At 32.0% G+C, this 22543-nt stretch overlaps 2 protein-coding genes across 53 annotated transcripts in view; one reads left to right on the top strand and one right to left on the bottom strand.

Moving 5' to 3' along the window:
- Positions 1 to 810, bottom strand: part of LOC127738858 (zonadhesin-like) — a 90062-nt gene extending 89252 nt beyond the window's left edge. For all 50 annotated transcript variants that reach the window (XM_052250264.1, XM_052250265.1, XM_052250283.1 and 47 more), the window contains exon 1: positions 752 to 810. In XM_052250264.1, coding sequence (XP_052106224.1) covers positions 752 to 809 — 58 coding nt within the window. In that variant the 5' untranslated portion in view covers position 810. The remainder of the gene's footprint in view (positions 1 to 751) is intronic.
- LOC127738865 (histone H3.v1-like) overlaps positions 1 to 18839 on the top strand; it is a 136868-nt gene extending 118029 nt beyond the window's left edge. Inside the window, exons 1-5 of one of the 3 annotated variants that reach the window (XM_052250319.1) lie at positions 13135 to 13289; positions 14517 to 14582; positions 15002 to 15061; positions 16359 to 16406; positions 18488 to 18839. In XM_052250319.1, coding sequence (XP_052106279.1) covers positions 13238 to 13289; positions 14517 to 14582; positions 15002 to 15061; positions 16359 to 16406; positions 18488 to 18708 — 447 coding nt within the window. In that variant the 5' untranslated portion in view covers positions 13135 to 13237 and the 3' untranslated portion in view covers positions 18709 to 18839. Of the gene's footprint in view, positions 1 to 13134; positions 13290 to 14516; positions 14583 to 15001; positions 15062 to 16358; positions 16407 to 18484 lie in introns of those variants that run through there. The other 2 variants (XM_052250317.1, XM_052250318.1) reach the window with 2 other exon arrangements.
- The last annotated feature ends 3704 nt before the right edge of the window (positions 18840 to 22543 follow it).

Below are 22543 nucleotides of genomic sequence, written 5' to 3'. Positions count from 1 at the left end.
ATACCAATGTAAGAATCTATATTTATCTCAACGTTCTAAATATTGAATTTAATATAATAATAAATTATATAAATTTAATAATAATTATTTGTTTTTGTAGAGGTCGTACAATGTACCACAAATTAAAGAGTTGACCAGTAGGACGAGAGAAAAAAAAATGTCACCAGAATTCAAACTGTGTACATGTATCTTGAACTAGTATATTTGATGTATTTTGACTTTGTATCAAAATAAAAACAATTTTAGATTTATATATCCATCGATAATATAAGAATTTGAACTTTGAAATAACTATTGAATTGTAAATCTGAAGAGCTGTCTTAAAAATCTGCATATATATATAAATTGTTTCCGACATGAATATGTATGAAATATATTCTGTTAGACTCTATATCAATATTTTTGACTAAGAACACCAACCCCCTTTTCCAACAGAAACCACGAGAAAATAATCAAATTGAAGAATAAAGAAAATGATTATAAGAAGTCAGCATATATTTATCGATTTATGCAACAGTTCTTTACCGATGTTCAAATCTCATACCCCCTCTTTTTTATTTTAAGTAAAATGTTCCGTTTTTAATTAAATTTTAATTAAATTAAGTGTTAATGCACAAATTTTCAAAATTATTCTTTTTAAGGGGAAGTATATTTATCTTTAAAGGGAAGCAACCCTAACAAACTTTTTAAATGTCTAAAACAGAACAAAATACAGATAATTTTACGTAACACGTTAAAAAGGTCATCTTACCAACTGCCTGAAGGACTGTCACAAGCAACAAAAGGAAAACTCCTGGTCGTGCCTCCATGCCTCCGGCTGTTTGAATGTCATGTGATGAAAAGTTGCTTATGTACCCTTAATAAACCCACGTGTGGACACGTACATTGATCAGATATATTGACGAATTCGGGTACGTATCTGTTAATCTAAGTCAATATTATATTGTCCTTCCAATTTCAAAAAGGTTTTATAAGAATTTGTGAAACAGGTTGTGTTATTTACGCACTAGAGATGAAAAAAATCTGACAATAATTAGATTTAAAGATTTTGAAAATCTGAAAAATAGCTTTTATTAATATTTTTTCTAATGTGTTATACAAAATCATCAGTAAATTGAATGAAGTAACATGAGTTGGAACAGGTTACTGTGATTGTATCTTCTAGTAGGTTATAGGCTATCTATATTAAAATGCTACTATTGTCCATCCGTCAATAACAATTTAAACATACATGTCTAGTACCTTCTCATATATCTGAAATTATCATTATTTATTGTAAACCGCTATCATGCAATTGTTTCCGAATATTGCATCTCCTTGTTTTGGATACGTAACACATGTTTTAATTGTATTAGATACAATTATATTTCACCGATGTGAAAACTTACACCGACGCATGTTGAATTTGAATTTTGTATTGCTTCTTCTTTTTTTCGAAAAATACTTTTTGGAAGTTACACATGTAGAATAAGGCAAAACGAACATTTTTAATAGGTCTAAGCTTGAGAATATTGTTCGAAAATGAAAATCCAAGCAGTTTCTCAAAAATGAAGACTTTTTTTAATTAATCTTTTTAATCTGTATGAACTGTCTTATACTTAAGTGCCAGTCTTTTTAAAAATCAGGCAATTTAGAAGAATTTCAAAACATGACCGAAAAAATCAACCGACTTTACCATCAAATTTGAAGTTACGTTCATCCTGAGGTCTTTCGTTTCTGTGTGTCTTGTAATTCGAGTAATCTCTATTATATAACTTTTGGTTATGATGATTGCAAATTACGGAGTTAGCTCCCCTCAATTGGTAATTTCTAGTGCATTTCAATCAAATTATATCTTGAATTACCAGAACAGGAAAAGGAAACGAATGTTATATTTGTACACTATTATACATTTTAAACTTAAATTAATGTTAACTTGAGTGGGTTTTTATTTATTTTTTATGTTTTCACCATTGCTTGATTCTTAGTTAGATTGACACTTAAAATTCATTCATTTTGTATCTGAACAACAGACAAATGTTTCGGTATTGTTTGAATCTTTAAATGATTATAGTGAGGCAACATGATTTTGGAAGAATTGAATATAGTGCTAATTCAGACGTTTGGAGCAGGAGCATAGTTAACTCAACAAAAATCTGGGAAGTTTTATTTTAAATTTAGAAGTAATCATGTGCATTCCTGAATCAAACAGTGTTTCCCTATCAAATTGGATCAAAGCACTTTGTCTTCTTTCATGAGTGTAATGTTGTGTTTACATTATTGTTTTTCGTGTCCCGAACCTGCCTATCTAATTACATTATTAAAGAACATATTCACGACTTGTATACATTTCTTGTCGGACCTTAATAAACCAGAGATAAATCAATCTACAGATTCTTTGTTAAATATGTAGTTAAAAAACTGTGCATCCTGTTTTAATACAAGTAATAAAAGAAAATCTAGAAAACCAAAATTCAGTTGACTTTCTTGATCATTTTGAGTAATGCTACAATTTTAAATTAGTTCTTAAATGAGCGATTAAAATAACATGAACGGTAACAATTTTTCTGCACCAGATGCGTATTTCGACAATGAATGTTTCTTCAGTGATATACATAGTATGCATTTGAAAAAACGCTGTGCCTTATGCCAGGGATACGTTTTTGTTGTCTGTTTCCAAGGGGAAATTTTCACTTTTTAAAGAAGAAAAATGCAAGCTTTTTTATTGTATGTTTCTCGCAGCGATATAGACAAAGGGAAATTGAGATTCGGACAAATCATCAGATTTCTGAGAAATAATTGTATTATTATTTATTCAATGTTTATTTGTTCTCGTCTTGAATATGTATTTAAAAAAAACACTAAACGGGATTTACATTTTTGAAATAGAATACAGTATGTTTTTATGGAAATTAGAATTTTTTTGTTGTTGTTTTTTTTTATAGTTTCTCTTTTTATCATGCTTTTTACCCCAAAACACAAACATGGGTAAAAATCGTAATTCAAACTCAAGTACCTCTTTGAGAATTGTACATTATTTACTTATTTGTACATGTTGTCTTGCTAATTATTTTTTCAGTGGGTAATCTAGTGACAAAACATTACCTCCCTTGAAAACACTGAAAACAGGATCTCGTCAATGTTTAGTCATTTTTTACAAGGACGCTATGGATTACGAATTCATAAGAAATGTTCTGTTAAATAATAATAAGAAGAAGAATACAAATAGGTTGAAGTAAACACAAAATCACAATATAATGTTAACATTACCTTCATAATATACCAAACGATGGGAAAAGCAGGCTATAGAACTTTTATGTAAATTTGGTTTAAATATTGATATGCGAATAAATACCTCGCGTATCAACCTAGATTTTTTTTTACTGGCTGTAACCCTCACTGGAACATGTCAATTATCCGGTTCAGAGAAGTTTAGAAAAAAAAGCCAAAAAAATCGATTGATATGCAGCAAAGATTACCACTTTTGATATTGAGTTACTAATCAAATTCAAACGGACTTATTTCAATTCAAACATTGAATGCAAATAAATCGAGAAGACAGCAAATACACGGTAGGTATAGTTTCCGGCTGAGATCGTTTTTTTTTTCGAGTGAATCGGTCCACTTTTTCAAGTGTAGATCAGATTTTTTCGAGTGATATTACATCCTATCAGATTGATTTACTGCTATTTCGCGAGTCTTATAGTTTTATTCGTGACCGAAAATGTGAATAAAAAGAAATTCTTGGGCTTAAAAGCCTACTTATTCTAGTTTGTAACTGTAATTTTGTAAAGGACAACATTATATATCCTTAATAAGTCACAAAAACATATTACTATGTTGATCAAATTTAACTCTTTTCTATTTAACGATAACCCCCTATTCTGAAAACATTTTGCCATAACCTTCCAGTATTAAGATATATAAGTAATCACTGTGTCCTTTTTAAAACGGTCTTTAGAACCGAGTACAGGGACTCATAATATTTTCAACTTCATTTCATGCTACTTTGTCTTTACAGTCAAGAATATTTTATGAATGATATACCGGTATATTACGATGACGAAAAACATAAGAGCAAAAAAACTAAGGAAAAGCAGTAAAAAATCAGAAAAATTCAATGTAAACCCAAATATTCCACTAAAAGAGCCCCTCCCCCCCCCCCCAAAAAAAAAAATACAATAACATTTGAATTGAATAGAATATTTGATAAAAAATGAAAAAACAACACTTTATAATTTTCATGCGTTTGAAGCGCTTTTCTAGATTACCTTCATCCGTAACGATCAAAGCCAAATATTTGAAGACTTATATGACCAAAAGCGCCTACTAAATAGCCAAATCCATCTAAGTTCAACTTTGCCTGATGGAGTTGAAACCTTAGGTTCTTTATAATTTTTAAATTTGTAAACGGACAATGTTGAATGATTGATTGCTGGTTGCTTAACGTCCAATGACAAATATTTCATGCATGTTCAGGACGAGAACAAATTAACAATTAATCCAATAGTTAGGTCTTGTAACAGAGAACGTTCGGGATGAAGGTCGGGAAATTTAGAGTGCCACTGAAAACGAGGGTATATTGCATATGGACAGAAATGTTGCCTTGCAACAGGCCCCGTACGTAACCCTCAAAGTACTGTTGCAAGGGTTCTTAACGTGCAGTGAGCGTGGCACTCTCTCTTCATACCCCATTCTGATAGGACGTGGCTGCGTACTTGAACATCCCGAATAGCCATTCAGACGCCCCACTTTGGCAAGAGTTTTACTGCCGGTCCGAAGAGGACCTAAGTGACCATATTTTTATTCCCCAGTCCCCCTTGGAGGTAAACAGTTTAAGAAAGGTTTGTTATAAATCATGCCACTACCGAATTACTGACTACTAAGCTGATGATAAACTCTGAGACTTATCCAATGTATTTAGTAAACAACGAATTAAACAATCTGTAAGCTTTAATACGATCCTTTAGAAATGAAAAAAAAACGAAATGTGTATATAATATGAGTACACCTCATAAAAATGCCACATCTTCTATTTTATATTGTAAATTTTTATTCTTTGTATTTCTAATGGAAATGAAGCTATGATGGTGCTTTATTTCTGTGTGACCTCTTCACAGTAGGATCACTTGAATATTATTCTAGATTTCCATTTCTAGAACGATAAAACATATTACCATCAAGATAAATAGTAAATTAAACACTTAAGGTGTATTTTCTATTAGAAAAACACACATTTACCCGCTTTACACACTATGTGTACGTACGTCTCAATCCAACATGTCTGAACTCACATAAAGATTGTTTATATTACTAAATATTTATTGTATGAAATCCATATCTGTACACTAACATGAAGATTTATAAAAATACAAATGAACGATGCTTTTTAAAGAAATGTACGTGTTAATACAGCATTATCAAACTGGTTTAATGCATTGTTTCGTGCTTTGTAAAGCACTATATTTGAACCTTTTCATTGTTTTTTAAACGTAAATGCACTGACATATTCCAGTTTAAGCCATAGGATTTTTTTTTCACTCGATAAAACACGGACGCACTCGAAAAAACACGGACTGCTTTCGAAAAAACACGGATATATAAAAATGAATTTACTCTCCAAAATGTATTTTTCTATGAAAAAAAACAAGATTTTTTGTAAAGTGTCTGTAATCTATAAGTATATAAAGACTCAATGTACGCATTTCCGTTGACATTTGCATTGGTATGTGAGTAAAAATGGCTTTAATCTATATTTTGGAATAAAGCATTGTAAGGCTGAGTTTAACGTTTTCAAAACAAAATAATGGAGGGTTGATAATATCTTTTTATCACAAATACTAAATTATAAATTTACCTTCTATGATCATGTATATAAGGTTTTATCAACTTTTTTACGTCTTAGCAGAAAGAAAATCTGTTTGTTTACATTTTTGATCATATTCATTCGAAAAAACGTGGTCACACTATATAAAAAAAAACGATCAAATCACTCGAAAAAACACCATCCCAGCCGGACACTATACCTACTGTGAAATACATGTACAAAAAACGAAATGACCTATTCTCAACATTTGCAAATATAGTAAATAATCTTTACTATGATAACTTACTTTGTAAAAATATTTTCTTTTTATCTTAATCTGCACAGACACATCTTTAAATCGCTATATTTACGAAAAGACAATTTAACTATATTGAAATTTGATTTCCAATAGGATTTGGCAACTTTGTAATTCTGATTATTTGTTCAAAACAAACAACAGACCAAATTGTCCCTAGCTCTTTGAACTATTTCTTTGTATAACTCTGTCTTATATACAAACTTGTAATAGACGAGTGACATTTTCGGAAAAGACGCTTAGTTTTTTACTTCAATGCAACCACCTTTCACACAGCTGGTTTTTTTACAAGCGATAGTTGAATATCTGGACTTCATTTTTTCTCCGGTCGTAAAAAAATCGTGCGGAGCAATTTTTGTAAAAATTAAATCAAAGTCGAGAAATATTTTCAAACTGAAAATTTACAACCTGTGTTTCAACATACATTATTAGCAAGTAGCGTCCGTTTCTTTTAATACAATGTATTGACTTTGTGCGTATTACCAAGGATTTATATAGTAAGACTACATATCTAAGTATAACCAAATAATTTTGATGAATAATATTGTGTGTTTTTTAGAGAAAAAAAAACATTTTTGTAACAATTTTATCAATATTTCCAAACACGACCCCTTCTTTTCAATTTCTTTTAGATGTTTTTGCATATTTGATTTGATATTTTTCAAACCAAAATCATACCTAGTAATTATTCCAAGTTCATAACACATTCAATACATATTGTTATTACTGAATAATTCTGGATTTTTTGCATTTTTACGCACTCATGAATATTCCAACGCAATTACAGAATTCATTTTCGCTGTAAACACTTCTTTACCTGTATTTTTTTATGATAATGTAATTTTTTCATGAATATGCATGATTCACATCCACCATTGAAATATATTTTCGCTAAAATTGTTTGGAAGATTGATTTTGCCTTACTGTATTCATTAAATGAAAAATATAGTATTTTATAATGGCATTTCAGAATGATTATTTTTTTTTTCTAAAATGTAACAGTAATGCCATTATTTGAAGAAGAAAACCTTTCATTCGAGTTCGTCTATGTGGGCACCTATATTTTAAAAATAATGGTAATACGATAGAACACTTGTCTTGAAGACAAGTTACTACCATAGCATTGGCCAAACCAATGAAAATTGTTTCCTTCGCTATGAAAACAATTCAGATCATAAGTGTATATGAGTTTTGTATAAAATCAGTATGGTTCTTCGCTATGAAAACAGTTCGGATCCTTACGGGCCAACCACTATTTATTTCTTGTTTAATTGCTTTTATCACAGGAACATGTCTATAATCCACATACGTATGAAGCTGGAGCAGGCAAGTTTAAGAAAGAACTAACATTTATTGATTGTTGTTTGCTTTACGTCCAGTGGCAAATATTTCAAAAATGTTCAGGATGAGAATTTATCAACAATAGCTACAATTATCGGTAAGTCCTGTACTAGGGGTCGACCGAAAAAAAAGACGGGAAATTTTGATTGCCGCTTGAAAATGAAGATCAAGAGATGACATTATTTTGATACCCAGTCACAATTGGGGTCAGAAAGAACTAATAAAAAAATCAAATGATATCAGGCAAAAGTTAATAATTACTTAAGACACCAAGGTAAATTCAGATGAACGTTATCTGAACATGAAATTGCAGACCCGGACAGGCTTACGTGTCAAAAAGTGTCAATAACTTTAGATATTAGTAATAATCACAAGCCAAACATTTCTTAAGTTGATATACCTGCATGCCAAAAAAAAAAAGTCTACATCGTAAGATACAAAAAGTTCTGAAACATACAAAAAGGAAGATAAAAAATTTAGTGTAAAACCATATTGTTTTCCTTGTCTGAATAGGAGACATACATGACTCGGTTTATGGTTCTCTGGCTACCTTGTTCCATTTATTTGGATGTTCGGTCAAGAACTCAAGTCCAGATTATTTCCGTAAACTACCGTATCAGTAGTGTCTTGCTCGTCTCGCATAGTACAGGAGGACGTCAGGTCGATCTTCGGTCGGTTCAAATAAACGACTTTGTTATATTCTTCTTCTATGCCAAGCAAGGACTAGTGAATGATATGCAGGTTATTACTAGCACGTTAAAAATGCATAAAAAGTTTTATGTATATTACACTTCTATACGCGTACAAACGTTCATTTTATTAATGTGTCCTAGTATGGTGTAACAGAATTATTTTCACACATTGCTTTGGCTGTTCATAGCCGATAAACGATTATTTGTGTAGGTGGAAAGAACAGAACACCGATAAAGTATAATTATTTAGTTTTTAAGAGTTTGATTTTTGATTAATATCCAATAAACAAATATGAATCACTGCTTTCGGAGTACACTCCTAACCATTCTTACATGATTGATAATTTGTTTTGCTTAACGTCCAGTTGCAAATGTATAGTATATATAAACTGAAGGTCTATTCTGATGACAAATGCCATTCGTTTTACTGAGTTTAACAACCTGTATAAGGTGTTCAACAAAGAACCAAATATTATCGATTGTACACTTTTACTATGGATGTTTTAACTGAGTTTAACAACCTGTATAAGGTGTTCAACAAAGAACCAAATATTATCGATTGTACACTTTTACTATGGATGGTTTGACTGAGTTTAACAACCTGTATAAGGTGATCAACAAAGAACCATATATTATCGATTGTACACTTTTACTATGGATGTTTTGACTGAGTTTAACAACCTGTATAAGGTGTTCAACAAAGAACCAAATATTATCGATTGTACAATTTTACTATGGATGTTTTGACTGAGTTTAACAACCTGTATAAAGTGTTCAACAAAGAACCAAATATTATCGATTGGACAATTTTACTATGGATGTTTTGACTGAGTTTAACAACCTGTGTAAAGTGTTCAACAAAGAACCAAATATTATCGATTGTACAATTTTACTATGGATGTTTTGACTGAGTTTAACAACCTGTATAAGGTGATCAACAAAGAACCAAATATTATCGATTGGACAATTTTACTATGGATGTTTTGACTGTCATATTTCTTTTAAGTTTTCGAACTTTAAATTCAAGTTCAGTGTAGATAAATGGAAACCAACATGCTTGGGTATAATAAGTTTCTTTTCATTGCAAATGAAATCGTTTCAGTTTAAACCGTTTTGGTAGTAAATTGCGGTCTGAAAATTTTCCGTTACGACGAGAGACTGTTCTTTACAGTTTCTTCACCCAATGGTTACTGGGATAATGGTATAGAAATATGCTCAATTTTAGTCTTTTTTTTTACCGGCCGTAAAATCCTTACCAATGTGGAGCGTCCGTATAACTTTTGGGGATGTATAAATACGCAGCCACGTCTAGTCAGAATTCCAATATAACCTCATTTTCCAGTGGCAGTCAAAATTTCTGCCCTTTAATACAGGCGATATTCTATTTTTAGGACCTACTTATTGTACTAGTTGTTCATTCATTTCTCGTCATGAACATATGTTTGAAATATTTGCCACTGGGTGTAAAGCATACCACAATCAATCAATCAAATTCACTTTTTAGCGGATTGTTTTTTTTATGAAATAGCTATTAACACTTTGTAGTAGTAAAGCAAAATGTTGGAAGGTTGTAGATTGCCTTATATTTATAGGTACATACCAGACGAGAAGTGCTGTCTTTTCCATTGAATTTGTTATACTCACAACGGAGAGTATACACAATTTCAAATACCACTTTTACCGATTCTATGAACTAGATTTTCAATAACGACCTGCAAATGTGTCGGACTTTTGGGATGTCAAACTAATAGGGTGTCGGACAAATGGGGTGTCGGACTAATATGTGCTGATAGTAATGCAGCTTTATACAAAACATCATTGATCTATCACAAGTAGTTCTTATCAAACTGACTTAAGCAGAAAAACTTAACCTTGAAAATTGCGAATTAATTCAAAGTCACTGGACCATGTCCTAGGGGGCATGACCTCGAAATAGTCATCAAACTGATATGAACTGATAGTAATGCAACATCATACAATATATCATTGATGTATCACAAGTAGATCATATTAAACTAACTTTGGTGGATAGTTGTCTCATTGGCAATCATACCTCATCTCCTTATTTTTATATTAAGCAGAAACTCAACATTGAAAATTGCTTATTAATTCAAGGTCCTAGGGGGCAGTGCATCAAAATAATCGTCAAACTGATATGAACTGATAGAAATGCAACTTCATACAAAATACGACAAGACATATCACAAGTAGATCCTATCAAACTAACTTAAGCAGAAAACTTAACATTGAAAATTGCTAATTAATTCAAAGTCACTGGACCATGTCCTAAGGAGCAGGGCCTCAAAAATAGTCACACTGATATGTACCTTAACAATTGTTGACGCCGTCGCCGGAAAAGCAATTCCTATGTCTCGCTTTCCGCGACTTTCGTCGCAGGCGAGACAAAAAACGTTATTTATTATAAAGATGTGGTATGATTGCCAATGAGACAACTCTCAACAAGAGACCGAATGACACAGAAATTAACAACTATAGGTCACCGTACGGCCTTCAACAATGAGCAAAGCCCATACCGCATAGTCAGCTATAAAAGACCCGGAAATGACAAATGTAAAACAATTCAAACGAGAAAACTAACGGCCTGATTTATGTACAAAATAATGAATGAAAAACAAATATGATATACAGCAACAAACAACAACCACTGAATTACAGGCTCCTAACTTGGGACAGGCACAAACAGAATGCGGCGGGGTTAAACATGTTAGCGGGCGCCCAACCCTACTCCGCATAGCAGCACACCAGTCTCAGTCCCTAGAAAAAAGAATAAATTGCGTCAACATGAAATTTTTAGAACTTATTGCAAAGTGCCATTGTTTTTCAGGATATTTATTCATTTTCACAAACATATTTTTTTTTTAAATTTTCAATCATAATATTTTTCATCTTAGATTTAAATTATCCTTTGGCGTAATTTAAAAAAAAAATATGAATTGCTATAAAGAGATTACCCTAAACATTTTATTGACATAGCTAAAATACTGGGAGAACGATGATTTTACATTATCGAATCAAGTTAGAAATGTACACCTTGTCTGTCTACTCGTCTGTCCGTCAACACTTCTATTTCATACCATAAGTCCGACACCTACTCGTCCGTCCGTCAACACTTCTATTTCATACCACAATATAAAAGTAAGGAGATGTGGTACGATTGCTAATGAGACAGTTATCCACCAAAGATCAAATGAAATGGATTTAAGCAATTATAGGCAACTGTACGACCTTCAACAATGAGAAAAACCCTTACCGTATAGTCGGCTATACAATACATGAAAAATATGAAACAATTCAATTGAGAAAACTAACGGCCTAATTTATAACAAAACAATTTACGAAAAACAATTATGACAGACATGAACCAACGACAACCACTGAACTTCAGGCTCCTGACTTGGGACAGGCACAAAAAAAATGTGGTGGGGTTAAACATGTTTGTGAGCGCTCAACCCTCCCCTAACCTGGAACAGTGGTGTTACAGCACGACATAAGAACAAACTATAAAAATCAGTTGAAAATAGCTTAAAGTAACAGGTACGTAAATGGGCAATCTCAAGGATTTTTACGAAATTTTGCAATCAATTTTAGAATGTGAACCTGCATATGAATATCGAAAAAATATATAAGTAACTTTTATACTTTCGGATTCACAGCAAATTGAATAGTCTGTAGAAAGAAGTACAAATGTATAGGATACACGTAAATATCGAAAAAAAAATATTGAAAAGTTTACTTTAAATTGCGTTTTCTCAAAAAACGTGTCCTACGAATTTTCTTTAAAAATGATATGTTATTGCCACTAACATTTCCGTTTCATTGATATGAAAGTTATAGGGGGTCACCGAATTCGTTTTTCCTGTATAAATCATGCAAGTGTCTCTGTAATATCTAAAAACGTCGAAAATTAAGATTTCTTGCCACGACGTCACGATTATTAATGCCTTTTCGGCAAAAAACGAATTCGGTGACCCCCTGTAAGTTTTATATCAATAAAAAGGAATTTTCAGTAGCAATAAGATATCATTTTTAGATGAAATTCGTAGGACAGGACTTCGAGAAATGTAAATTTCAAATCAAAATTGCTGAAGATTTTAACGATATTTACGTGTATTCTATACATTAATACTACTATTTTTCGGATATTTTATTTCCTATATCTCAGAAAGTATAAAAGTTATATATATATTTTTTTTTTTTTTTGGTATTCATGTGCAGTTCCTGATGCTCTAGTTTGCAAAATTTCATAAAATTCCGCGAGATTGTCCATTTACGCACCTATCACCTTAATCGTTAGATCGACACAAAGATAAGTTAAGATTTCCTCATCCGATTTTATACACTTTGTATGCAAAGTGTTTGAACATGTACCTATGATAGAAAAGTCGTTTCGAATTCAATGCAAATTGAACATATCTGTGACAAAAAGTTAGTTTTTGTTGAAAAATCAGAAATGTTTAAAACATTTTTTTTGCGCTAGGATTCCTACATTTTTTTTTAATAAAAATGATATGATTGATAAACCGGGATCAGAATTTAATTGAGTGAAATTGAATGAAAATTGGTGGATAAACCTTAACTATTAAAAAAAAATTAATGTATAGGCATCGAACGCGATTCCAAATTGATTCCATGTGTAAACTTTGCAGTAAGTGAAAATTGTAAAACATAATTTGTGGTTAAAAACAGAAAAAATATACCACAAAATTTGATAAACATCTTTTTGCGCTAGAATTTTAACATCAATTGATAATGTTCTGAATGTTGTACTTGAATAGAATTAAATAGTTTTATTGTATATATATCTTTATTTAACATTGGATAGTTTCAAATATTACAATAATGTATAATTAAATTTTTCGTCGCAAGTTGTCAACTGGTCATATATTAACTGGAAATCAATTTAAAGTATCAATCTGTCGTTTCAATACAATATGATAAGGAAAGAATCGAATGCAACCCACGTATTATAGAACAGCTGTTACACTTTACTGGGGTATAAAACACAGTAATTTAAAAAAAGCAATTGCAAAACGGTTGTCTATCAGTCATTTACAACAACAGTCCAGAAACATACCATTCACCATGAAGGTTTTCGTAATACTGTGTGCCTTTGCTGCTTGCATGTTTGCTGCAGGTAAGTGTCTTGCAAATATATTTATTTAAATTTATCGACATTTACTGATATTTCAGTTTCTAACTCGATGCCTTTTCATAATTTTGATTTTGATTATTAAAATTTTTAGATTGCGCTGCCAAAAAGTACTTTTTCTAAGGACAGGGTTTAATTTACCTTTTAGAATTCTTTCATATTTTATTGTTTTATGAAAGCAACTGATATGAGACAACTTGTTTTACAGTTATTCGTGACATAGAGAGACTGCTAAGCATGATATTCCAAATCTCAAAATATTTAAGGCAATAATAATTAATGTAGTCCTAAAAACGATTTAGTGATTGCTTAACGTGCAGTCGCAAATATTTCATTTTAATTCAAGACGAAATCAATTAACTAAATGTATCGAAATGACAATGGATATATGGTTTAAAGTTTACAAACAAAAATCAGTAATTAAATAGTTATAATTGAATATTAAAGGTACATTTGTAATTATAATAAAACTATCAATATTTGGTTATTTCATGTCAGTAAGGAGAAAATATGCATTATCTGAATGATTCTATCTAAATGCCGATGAAGCATTCGTCATTATATGTTTTAAGCATTCTATTTATACAAAGCATTTAATTGTCTTTATTTAAAGTTAGCTTTTTTTTTCTTTTTTTTTATTTGTTTACTTTTTCCCCCCTTTTTCCGTTTTATTGTCTTTGTATTTTTGATGTGACACGAATATTATTTCATTTATTTTCTTTGTATACCTCATGTTTTGTCAATCACGGTCTTATGATGAACCTAAGTTGAACCCTGTTCGTGAGGTCTCTTTAGAAATTGTGTATTTAAGGTTCAATATTCCTCAAGTACTAAGTGAACCTTTGCACACTGGAAAGGGCAAATTCCATACGCATCGATTGTTATATCATTATTTACATTCATTTGTGTAGCTATACAAATGTGATGTTTGCATTGTGTATATATGTACACATGACGATAATATCAGTTTTTTAGTCAGAAATAGAATGGTCTGAAATTGATTTCAATAAAACTGAAAAGTAATACATTTATACTTGAAAAGTGCATGTTCTGAAAATAGTAATTTAAAAACTATTAGTTCTAGCAAAGTTCTATAACTTTTCAAAGAGAAAAAAAGAACCAAAAATACATGAAATCAGTAACAGAAAACGGGTAACAATCGTCCATGTTGAACTCAGCATCCATTTAAATGTAAACCGTATTAATTTACAGGAGATCCGGTTCCTGCAGTTTCTCCTGTGGCTGATGCGCCAAGCCTTTCATCGGAGAAAACTGAAGGTACTTATGTAATAAATTTTTAAGATGGTGCTTTGGTCATATTTGTGAACATTTTATCATATTTTTTCGCCATATATAATTTTAGTTCATAATGCGTTGACAGAATATGCAAGGTAATTTTTAAATCGTATTTATATAATTATAAAATAACAATATTGGCATGAGACAACTCTTCCCTGTTTCACCCCGTCTTTTCCATCGTTGATTTTATATATGTAATGTATCATTTGAGAAGTGAAATTAACAAGTTAACTTAAGCTACATTATATATCGGTTTGTTTTTATATTTACCATTCTTTAAATCGTTGTGCCTGATGCATGTATCTTTTTTTTTTTTATGTAATACAAGTATGTGACTGAATTGAACAGTAGTTGTTATTTTGAATTAGTTCATTTTTATATATAACTTTGTATTTTAGACGTGTCTGTTGAAGCACCAGCAGTAGTTCCGGAAGCGCCAGAAGTAGCAAGTGAAGAAGGTGTGTACTATTTAATTTGAACAAACGGTACCGTTCTCAAAGCGGTACTAATGTCCACCTTGAACTTGCAATGAGATGTGCGCTTACATGTATGTTCTAGTTTAACTCTCCTTTGACTTTGGAATAAGAATCGCAATAAATCCGCTGTCTTGTTTTATTAGAATTTATTTTAAACATTTTGTGTCACGAATTAATACACCGTATACTGTCGTTACCATCACTGTAAGTTAATCTTTTGTCCTGTGTTGAGGACATATACGTTTAATTCGTGTTTAATATCTTGTTCAATATGCAGAAACAAATTTGCCCTTTTTATATTCAATATGCAAGGCCAATGGCATTTTATGCTATATGTAAAAATTATACGTCTAAATATGTGACAACTTTACGACAGACGTTTTCCATCGGATAACCTGTGGTCATACAGGGCTAACACCATAATTTGTATATATACTTCGTCTCAACAATGCAAGATCGGCAAATTTGTGTTAGTAAATTTGTGTTCTTCTCACAGCGGGATTCGCATCTCTACATCTGAGAAATCGAGGCAACACCGCCAGCACTTTCTCCAGCGGCCTAGACCACTCGACCAAATAGGCTATATTAAATATAGCTTTCGTTAGTCGAGCAATGCCTTTCATCCTCTGCTTTATTTAGGGTTGTAGTGGCAAGTAGATGGTATACCTTGCAGACAAACTGTTTTGTCTGTCATAAAGGATGATACTTTTACTTACCATGCAGTCACATCATATATATATATATATATATATATAGGTTTGAACGTTGTTTTCAATTTAGACTTGTTTATATATATATATATATATATATATATATAATGTATGTTATGAGATATGAGTACTTATTAACTTTTTTTATCTGTTTGTTAATCGAAATTGTTTTGCAGCGTATTTGTATGATATGTCTTTTCCATATTACCTGCCGAGCTATCTAACTCATAAGACCAAAATAAACTGACAATTTGATATGTATCTATAGCCTAATGTAAATTATACGCAGGTTTATTAATTTTTACCATGTTTTATATCGTATTTCCATGTGTCCATCCTCTCTCACTCATTGTTGATTATATATATTCAATTTGATATTTTATAAATAAAATCAACGATTAATTATAGCCTAATGAAAATTATACTCAGTCAGGTTTATTAATTTTTACCATGGTTTAAATCGACGTTTCTGATTCATATATACCTTCTATATGTAGTACATGTATGGGACTGGATTTAACAAAATTGTCCTTTGAAATATTTCATGATTATATATCTTTTTATTTTAGTCGCTCCTGAGACCCTGGAAGAACCTGAAGTAGCAAGCGAAGAAGAAGGTGTGTAGTGTATAAACTTATAAAATTCTACCGATCTCAAACTGAGGCTAATTGACGTCTTAAAATTGCAATCAGATGTGAGCTTTTGCTCCATGTCTAAAACCTCCTTATGACTTTGAAATGAAGAATAGCAGTTTAACCGCTAGTTTTATTTTGCTCAGAGTTTTGTCATGTGCGTAAAGAGATTTGTTTGTTACGAAGTAATAAACCGTCTCCTTTTGTTTCCAATACTTTGAGTTTATCACTTGTGCTGTGTTCAGGTCGAATAAGGCTTCCTCGCGTTTCATATCATGTATGACGTTATTTTTTAACAGATATAGTGGTGAAATATTTCTCTTATGAGTACTTATTCACTTTTTGTTTGGTCTGTTAAGTAATCAAAATGGTTTTGCATCGTTTCCGTAATATTTTGCCTTGTTTATAAATTATTTACCTTGTTCATACATTATTTGCCTTGTTCATACATTATTTGCCTTGTTCACACATTATTTGCCTTGTTCATACATTATTTCCTTCCATGCTATCTAACGAATATACTGATATCTTAGTGTTTGTATTGTTTCTGTAACTCACAGGAAAGATGTCGGGTGAACTATGAATTTGTGATTATTTGATTTCTTTATCCTTTGGTCGTGTGTTTGTAGATAAAACGTCTGTGATATTCTACAGCAGTAAGAAAGCAAATAAAATTAGAATTTGCTTCGCAAGTTGTTTTTTGTTTCTCGTTTAGAAAAAAAGTCCGTATAACTGTTTTTTCACAAAATGTTCAAAGTCCAAAGCCCGTAATATCAGCAAAAATAAATGGTTCGGTCGATCTGTAACTCATCATACTAGACTCACATACTAAAAATCAGTTCAATATGTGAAGGCGTATGGAAAAAAGTCTGTATAACTGTTATTTTCACAAAATGTTCAAAGTGCAAAGCCCGTTGTTTCGGCAAAAATCAGCGGAGCGGAACCAAACGTAAACTCGATCTGTAACTCATCATAGTAGACTAAAATACTTAAAATCAGCTCAATGTGTCCAATGCCTGTAATTTCGGCAAAAATCAGCGGAGCGGAAGCAAAGGTAATCTTGATCTGTAACTCATAAAAGTGGACGCACATACTAAAAATCAGCTTAAGGTGAAGGTGTTTAGAAAACAAAGTCTGTATAACCGTTCATTTTCATGAACTTTTCAAAGTCCAAACCCCGTAATTTCAGCAAAAATCAGCGGAGCGGAACCAAACATGGACTCGATCTGTAAGGCATCATAGTATATTCACATTCTTAAAATCAGCTCAATATGTGAAGGCGTTCAGAATAAAAGTTCGTATATCTGTTCTGTGCGGAATGACGGATAAGGGTAAAACTATATGGCTCCGACAACTTTGTTGCGGGGTCATAAAAACAATTTTCCGATTGTGACCATTTGACTGACTATAAATTAGCATGCCGGGTGATGTTTGAATGGCAGGAGACGCTTATCCTGTCGACGCAGACGGGATCACTACTCTTGGCGTGCATGTCATTCCGTCAGTTTTAGTCGGTTACCCTGATTTTTCTCTTTCGAGTTTCTTATCCATTTACGAGATTTGAACTTCGGTTGACTACTGTTGCCTTAATGAAGCAGGGGTTTTAGATAAAATCATTTCTTCGTACGTTTGTCCATCTAGGAATTTAATGTAATTTACAGTTGTTTGGTAATCTAATTCCTCCACAATTCATATACAATTACAACACGTCAAGAATTAATGCGATTAAGAGCTTGGCATTATGGTATAGACAGCTCTCTATCATTGAAGACCGTATGCTGACCTTGAGATGTATTTTCGACTTGTTTTCTAATGTTGTTGGATGATGTCTAATTGATAATTATGTGATACATGTACGTCACATGTCTATTTATTCACATATATATATTTTTTATACTAGAATTAGAAAGGTAGTTAACAAGTTCTGCTTGAACTGAATATCTTTCACTTCTCTCAATATTAAACACTTTTTATATCTCGAAGAACAAGATATTTTAAAAGTCTTTAGTCTGCAGACAAAACAGTGGTTTTGATTTAATTTAATGATTAATTTTGATATTCAGAAGTTGACAGCGGCAGTGAAGAAGAAGTAGAAGAAGAAAGTGAGGGAGAGGAAGAAGAAAATGAGGAAGAAGAAGGAGAAGATGAGGAATCAGAAGAAGAGGAAGAGAAAGAGGCAGAGGAGGAGGAAGAGGAGGAGGAAGAAGAAGAGGAGATAGAACAAGAAAGTGGAAGTGAAAGTGATTCAGCTGCTGATAATAGTAGTTCATCTGAAGAATCTTCATAATAAATTATTGGTAGTGATGCACTTGGATCTGGCGCTAATAATCTCGCGAATGCTCAGTAAAACATATAGATTAAAAATGAATAAGCAGTTACTTTTGAATTTAATAATAAAGTAAGCATCCACATACAGAACATATTGTTATGAATCAAATCATATAACCACGGTGCTTGTCTTTTTCCCTGTTGCTTTAAAGGTATTGAAAAACTTTGATCCCGTGCTAGTAAATATTACCAATACTAAATTGTTAGACGACGATGTCGTGATTCATATACATTATAAAATACGGAAATGGGGTATGCTTGCCAATGAGATAACTATCCAACTGAGTCGAACAGAATCAGATTTAAGGATGTTCGCTCCTTTTGTTTTTAAATATTTTGCCAGATATTCGGAATCCTCTGGTTTTATCCATGTAGTGCCATTAAAAAAAATTCCCCGCTAACTCCTACCTTTCTTTTCATAATTTTATAACATATAATAGTTTAAAAAGCCATATTTGAAAATCCTATAAAATCCTTGTTATTTTTTCATATTTTTTGAAAGAAAAAGGGTGCTAATGTTAAATGTATGAAAAGTCTAGAGAGAATTATTTCCCGCCAAATTTTCAATGGCTTATATCTCGAAAACAAGCACACGACCCTTCATTTTTTTCAGCTTTTTTAGTTCCTTTATTTATATACTATCAATTTATAACAGTCTTTTAAAAAGCTTGTTATTTTGAAACAGAGTAGCGAACTTCCTTAAGCAACATTGTTTGTCTGCTATCGTTGTAATAAATTAAATACCAAATCTCTTAAGGTAATGCAATTCATTTATGCGAGTTCACTTTCTTTTAAATCCATCTTTTATAAAAAAGAATGTTTATTGTATGGCATTTTTTTTTCAAATAAAAGCAACATTAAGAACAGCAATTAACGCGCCGTTTCATTGCGTTTGGTTTTGCATGTGCGGGTTATGATGAGTTAATACATCATATCCTTTCTATTCCATCATTTAATTTGAAAAATGGTATAATAGAAAATGGTTACAATGTAACTGAAATCGACGTATTTTATAGAATAGTACATTTCCATAAACTTGCCTCTTTTGTGGTAGAGAAAACGAGATTGAAGACCCCCATTTTAAATTTCGTTTCTTAGAAATAATAAATAAAAGCTCACTACTACTTCTATCATTTAGGTGTCCTTCTTTTCCTTTAGTTGTGCTTTGTTCCTCTTTGTATCCGTACAAAAAACAAACTTGCATAACTTCATTACAATCAAGTATGATATTTTCATTGCGATATCTAAAATCATTTTTGCTTAGAATTTTAAAACCCATATACACACACATACACATTAAAGGAGCACATCGCATTTGCACCAATTAAAAAAAATATAGTATTTTATTTTCGCCAAACGGTTATATTTCATTTGAGCTAAAAGGTCATATTTCATTTGTGCCAAAAAATCAATACTTATTTAGCGCAATGTTTGAAAAAGCATAAATGACGATCAAAGTTTCAATGACAGTTCTTTCTTAAATACGAGGCTCGTTCAGGAAATTGTGTAGAGTACCTACATTGGATTAAAGTGAGTTATGCCATTCCCTCAAACATAAGTGAAAGTTACTTAATTGGTTGTAAAATTGAATAGTATTCAAGCTTTCGAGGCGACAAGATGGACATGCATTTATAATTCAATCTGAGACAAACATATAGGCTCGAATAGGATATGTAAACAAAAAGTCTGTAACACTTGAAACAAGGGGAGGGGAGGCATTGGCGGATCCAGGGGGCGTAGAGGGAGCACGACTTCCCCTTTTTGATCGCCAAAACCAAATCTCATGTTTCTCACGATTTATGTGATTTTTTAGCTTAAATACATTTTTCACCTTGCTTCGCTCGACTAACATATAATCTCTTTTGTGGAATTGCACCTCTTATCAAATCCCTGGATCCGCGCCTGGTAGGGTGAAGTTGCGTTGATAATATTTCTGGACCTAGGAGGGTATGATTTTATTCGGTCAAAATTTTGATTTTTTTTTAGGTTGATTGAGTACAAGGTTAGGTAGATGTATAAACAAGTTTTTAAAGTAATTTCTTTACTTGCTATGTTGTTCATCAGATCATCCTGAAGAGAAACAAATATAAAACAACATTCATATAAGAAATAGAAGATGTGGTATGATTGCCAATGAAACAACTCTCCACCAGAGACCAAATGACGTAAAAGTTAACAGCTATAGGTCATCATACGGCTCAAAAAGGAGCAAAACCCATACAACATTGTAAGCTATAATAGGCCCCGAAATGAAAAATTAAATGAAAAACAATTCAAACGAGTTAATTAACGGCCTGATTTATGTACAAAACAGTTAACGAAAAACAATTATGATAAACAGCAACAATCGACAATCACAGAATTACAGGCTCCCTTCTTTGGAACAGGCACATACAGAATATTGGGGGGGGGGGGGGGGGGGGTTAAACATGTTTGAAGGCGCCAACCTCCCCTAACCTGGGACAGTGGTGTAACGGTACAACATAAGAATAATCTATACAAAACAATAAGCGCAAAAAAAATGTGGCGGGGTTAAACCTGTTTGCTGGCGCCAAACCTTCCTCCTTCATGTGTTTCGCAATCAACAAAAAAAAATGCAACTCCTAATTCCGAACACCATGGACAGAAGTTTCACCCACCTTTATTTACAATTCTGGTCGGAGGCGGGAAAAAAGGTATGCATTAAACAATAATACATTAATTTTATTTATCCTTGTTTCGGAGAAAAGTGGAAAACAGTTGTCTAAAAGGAACAATTTTGATAATAGAATGCAACGGTTTGCAACCACAAATGCAATAGAACTTCTTTTTAAAACCCATTTAGAAGAGAAACAGGGTTCGTAATCAATACTACTTTAACATTTGCGTAACGAAATAAAAAAATGTTTAAAGCATCACTAACCTAATCAACATAAAACGAAAGACAAAAAGAAAAGAATCATACACAACTAAACAAACAAGATGCTAACGATTTGTTTTTTGCCTTCAGTTTATGTAAATCTTTCAAGAAAGGATATTAGTAAATATATTATATCAATATCCGTGTCTAGGACTCGGTCAACTTATAAGCCCAATGCACCTCCTCATGACATATAGCCATCTTCAGTCCATCTTATCTCGTACAGTGCTGTAATAGTCGTAAAGATTTATTGACAAACTTTTGTAGTACAATTAGTTATTAAAGTGCACAGAACATAACATGTATATTGTATTATAAACTGGAGTAAAATATTCCGGCTAATCAAAAAATTTAATTGGTAACCTTGACACAAAATACATGTCCATATCCCATGTGAATAAATGTAGAGATCAATATGGTGTTCAATGTTGCAATCAGGGTAATCAAGTATTTTATAATTGGTATTTGGGCTTTACACGCTGACAGGATAGTTGAGTCCATATCTCCTGTGAAGATCCCGAATAACATATAATGTACAGGCGAAATTAGTAAGAAATCTTTGTTTGCAAATTATTTAACATGCCTCCTTCTCTTTTCACAAAATAACAACATATGACGCTTGTATTCAGATTAAATGGACATTCTGCTATTTAGTAGCTAGATGTTTAAATGGCGGTGTCTGGTCCTCATACATCTACCAATTAAATTTCAGGCAAAAACTGCCAAATCAGACGAGTGATCCGCTTTTCGTAGTTTATAATTCGAGCCTATGATATTCTACCTACCTTTTTTGGTAATCCCTTTATATGCTACAAGAATATTTTCAAACGGAGAACCTGTTAACAAATATTTGAGTAATCTGGTAAACTTCTGTGTTACTAGACCAGTATGGTTA

Source organism: Mytilus californianus, unplaced genomic scaffold (assembly GCF_021869535.1).
Source record: "Mytilus californianus isolate M0D057914Y unplaced genomic scaffold, xbMytCali1.0.p SCAF_4, whole genome shotgun sequence".
NCBI lineage: Eukaryota > Metazoa > Mollusca > Bivalvia > Mytilida > Mytilidae > Mytilus > Mytilus californianus.
The sequence above is the reverse complement of the archived record's forward strand: the minus strand, read 5'-3'. Positions and strand labels throughout refer to the sequence as shown.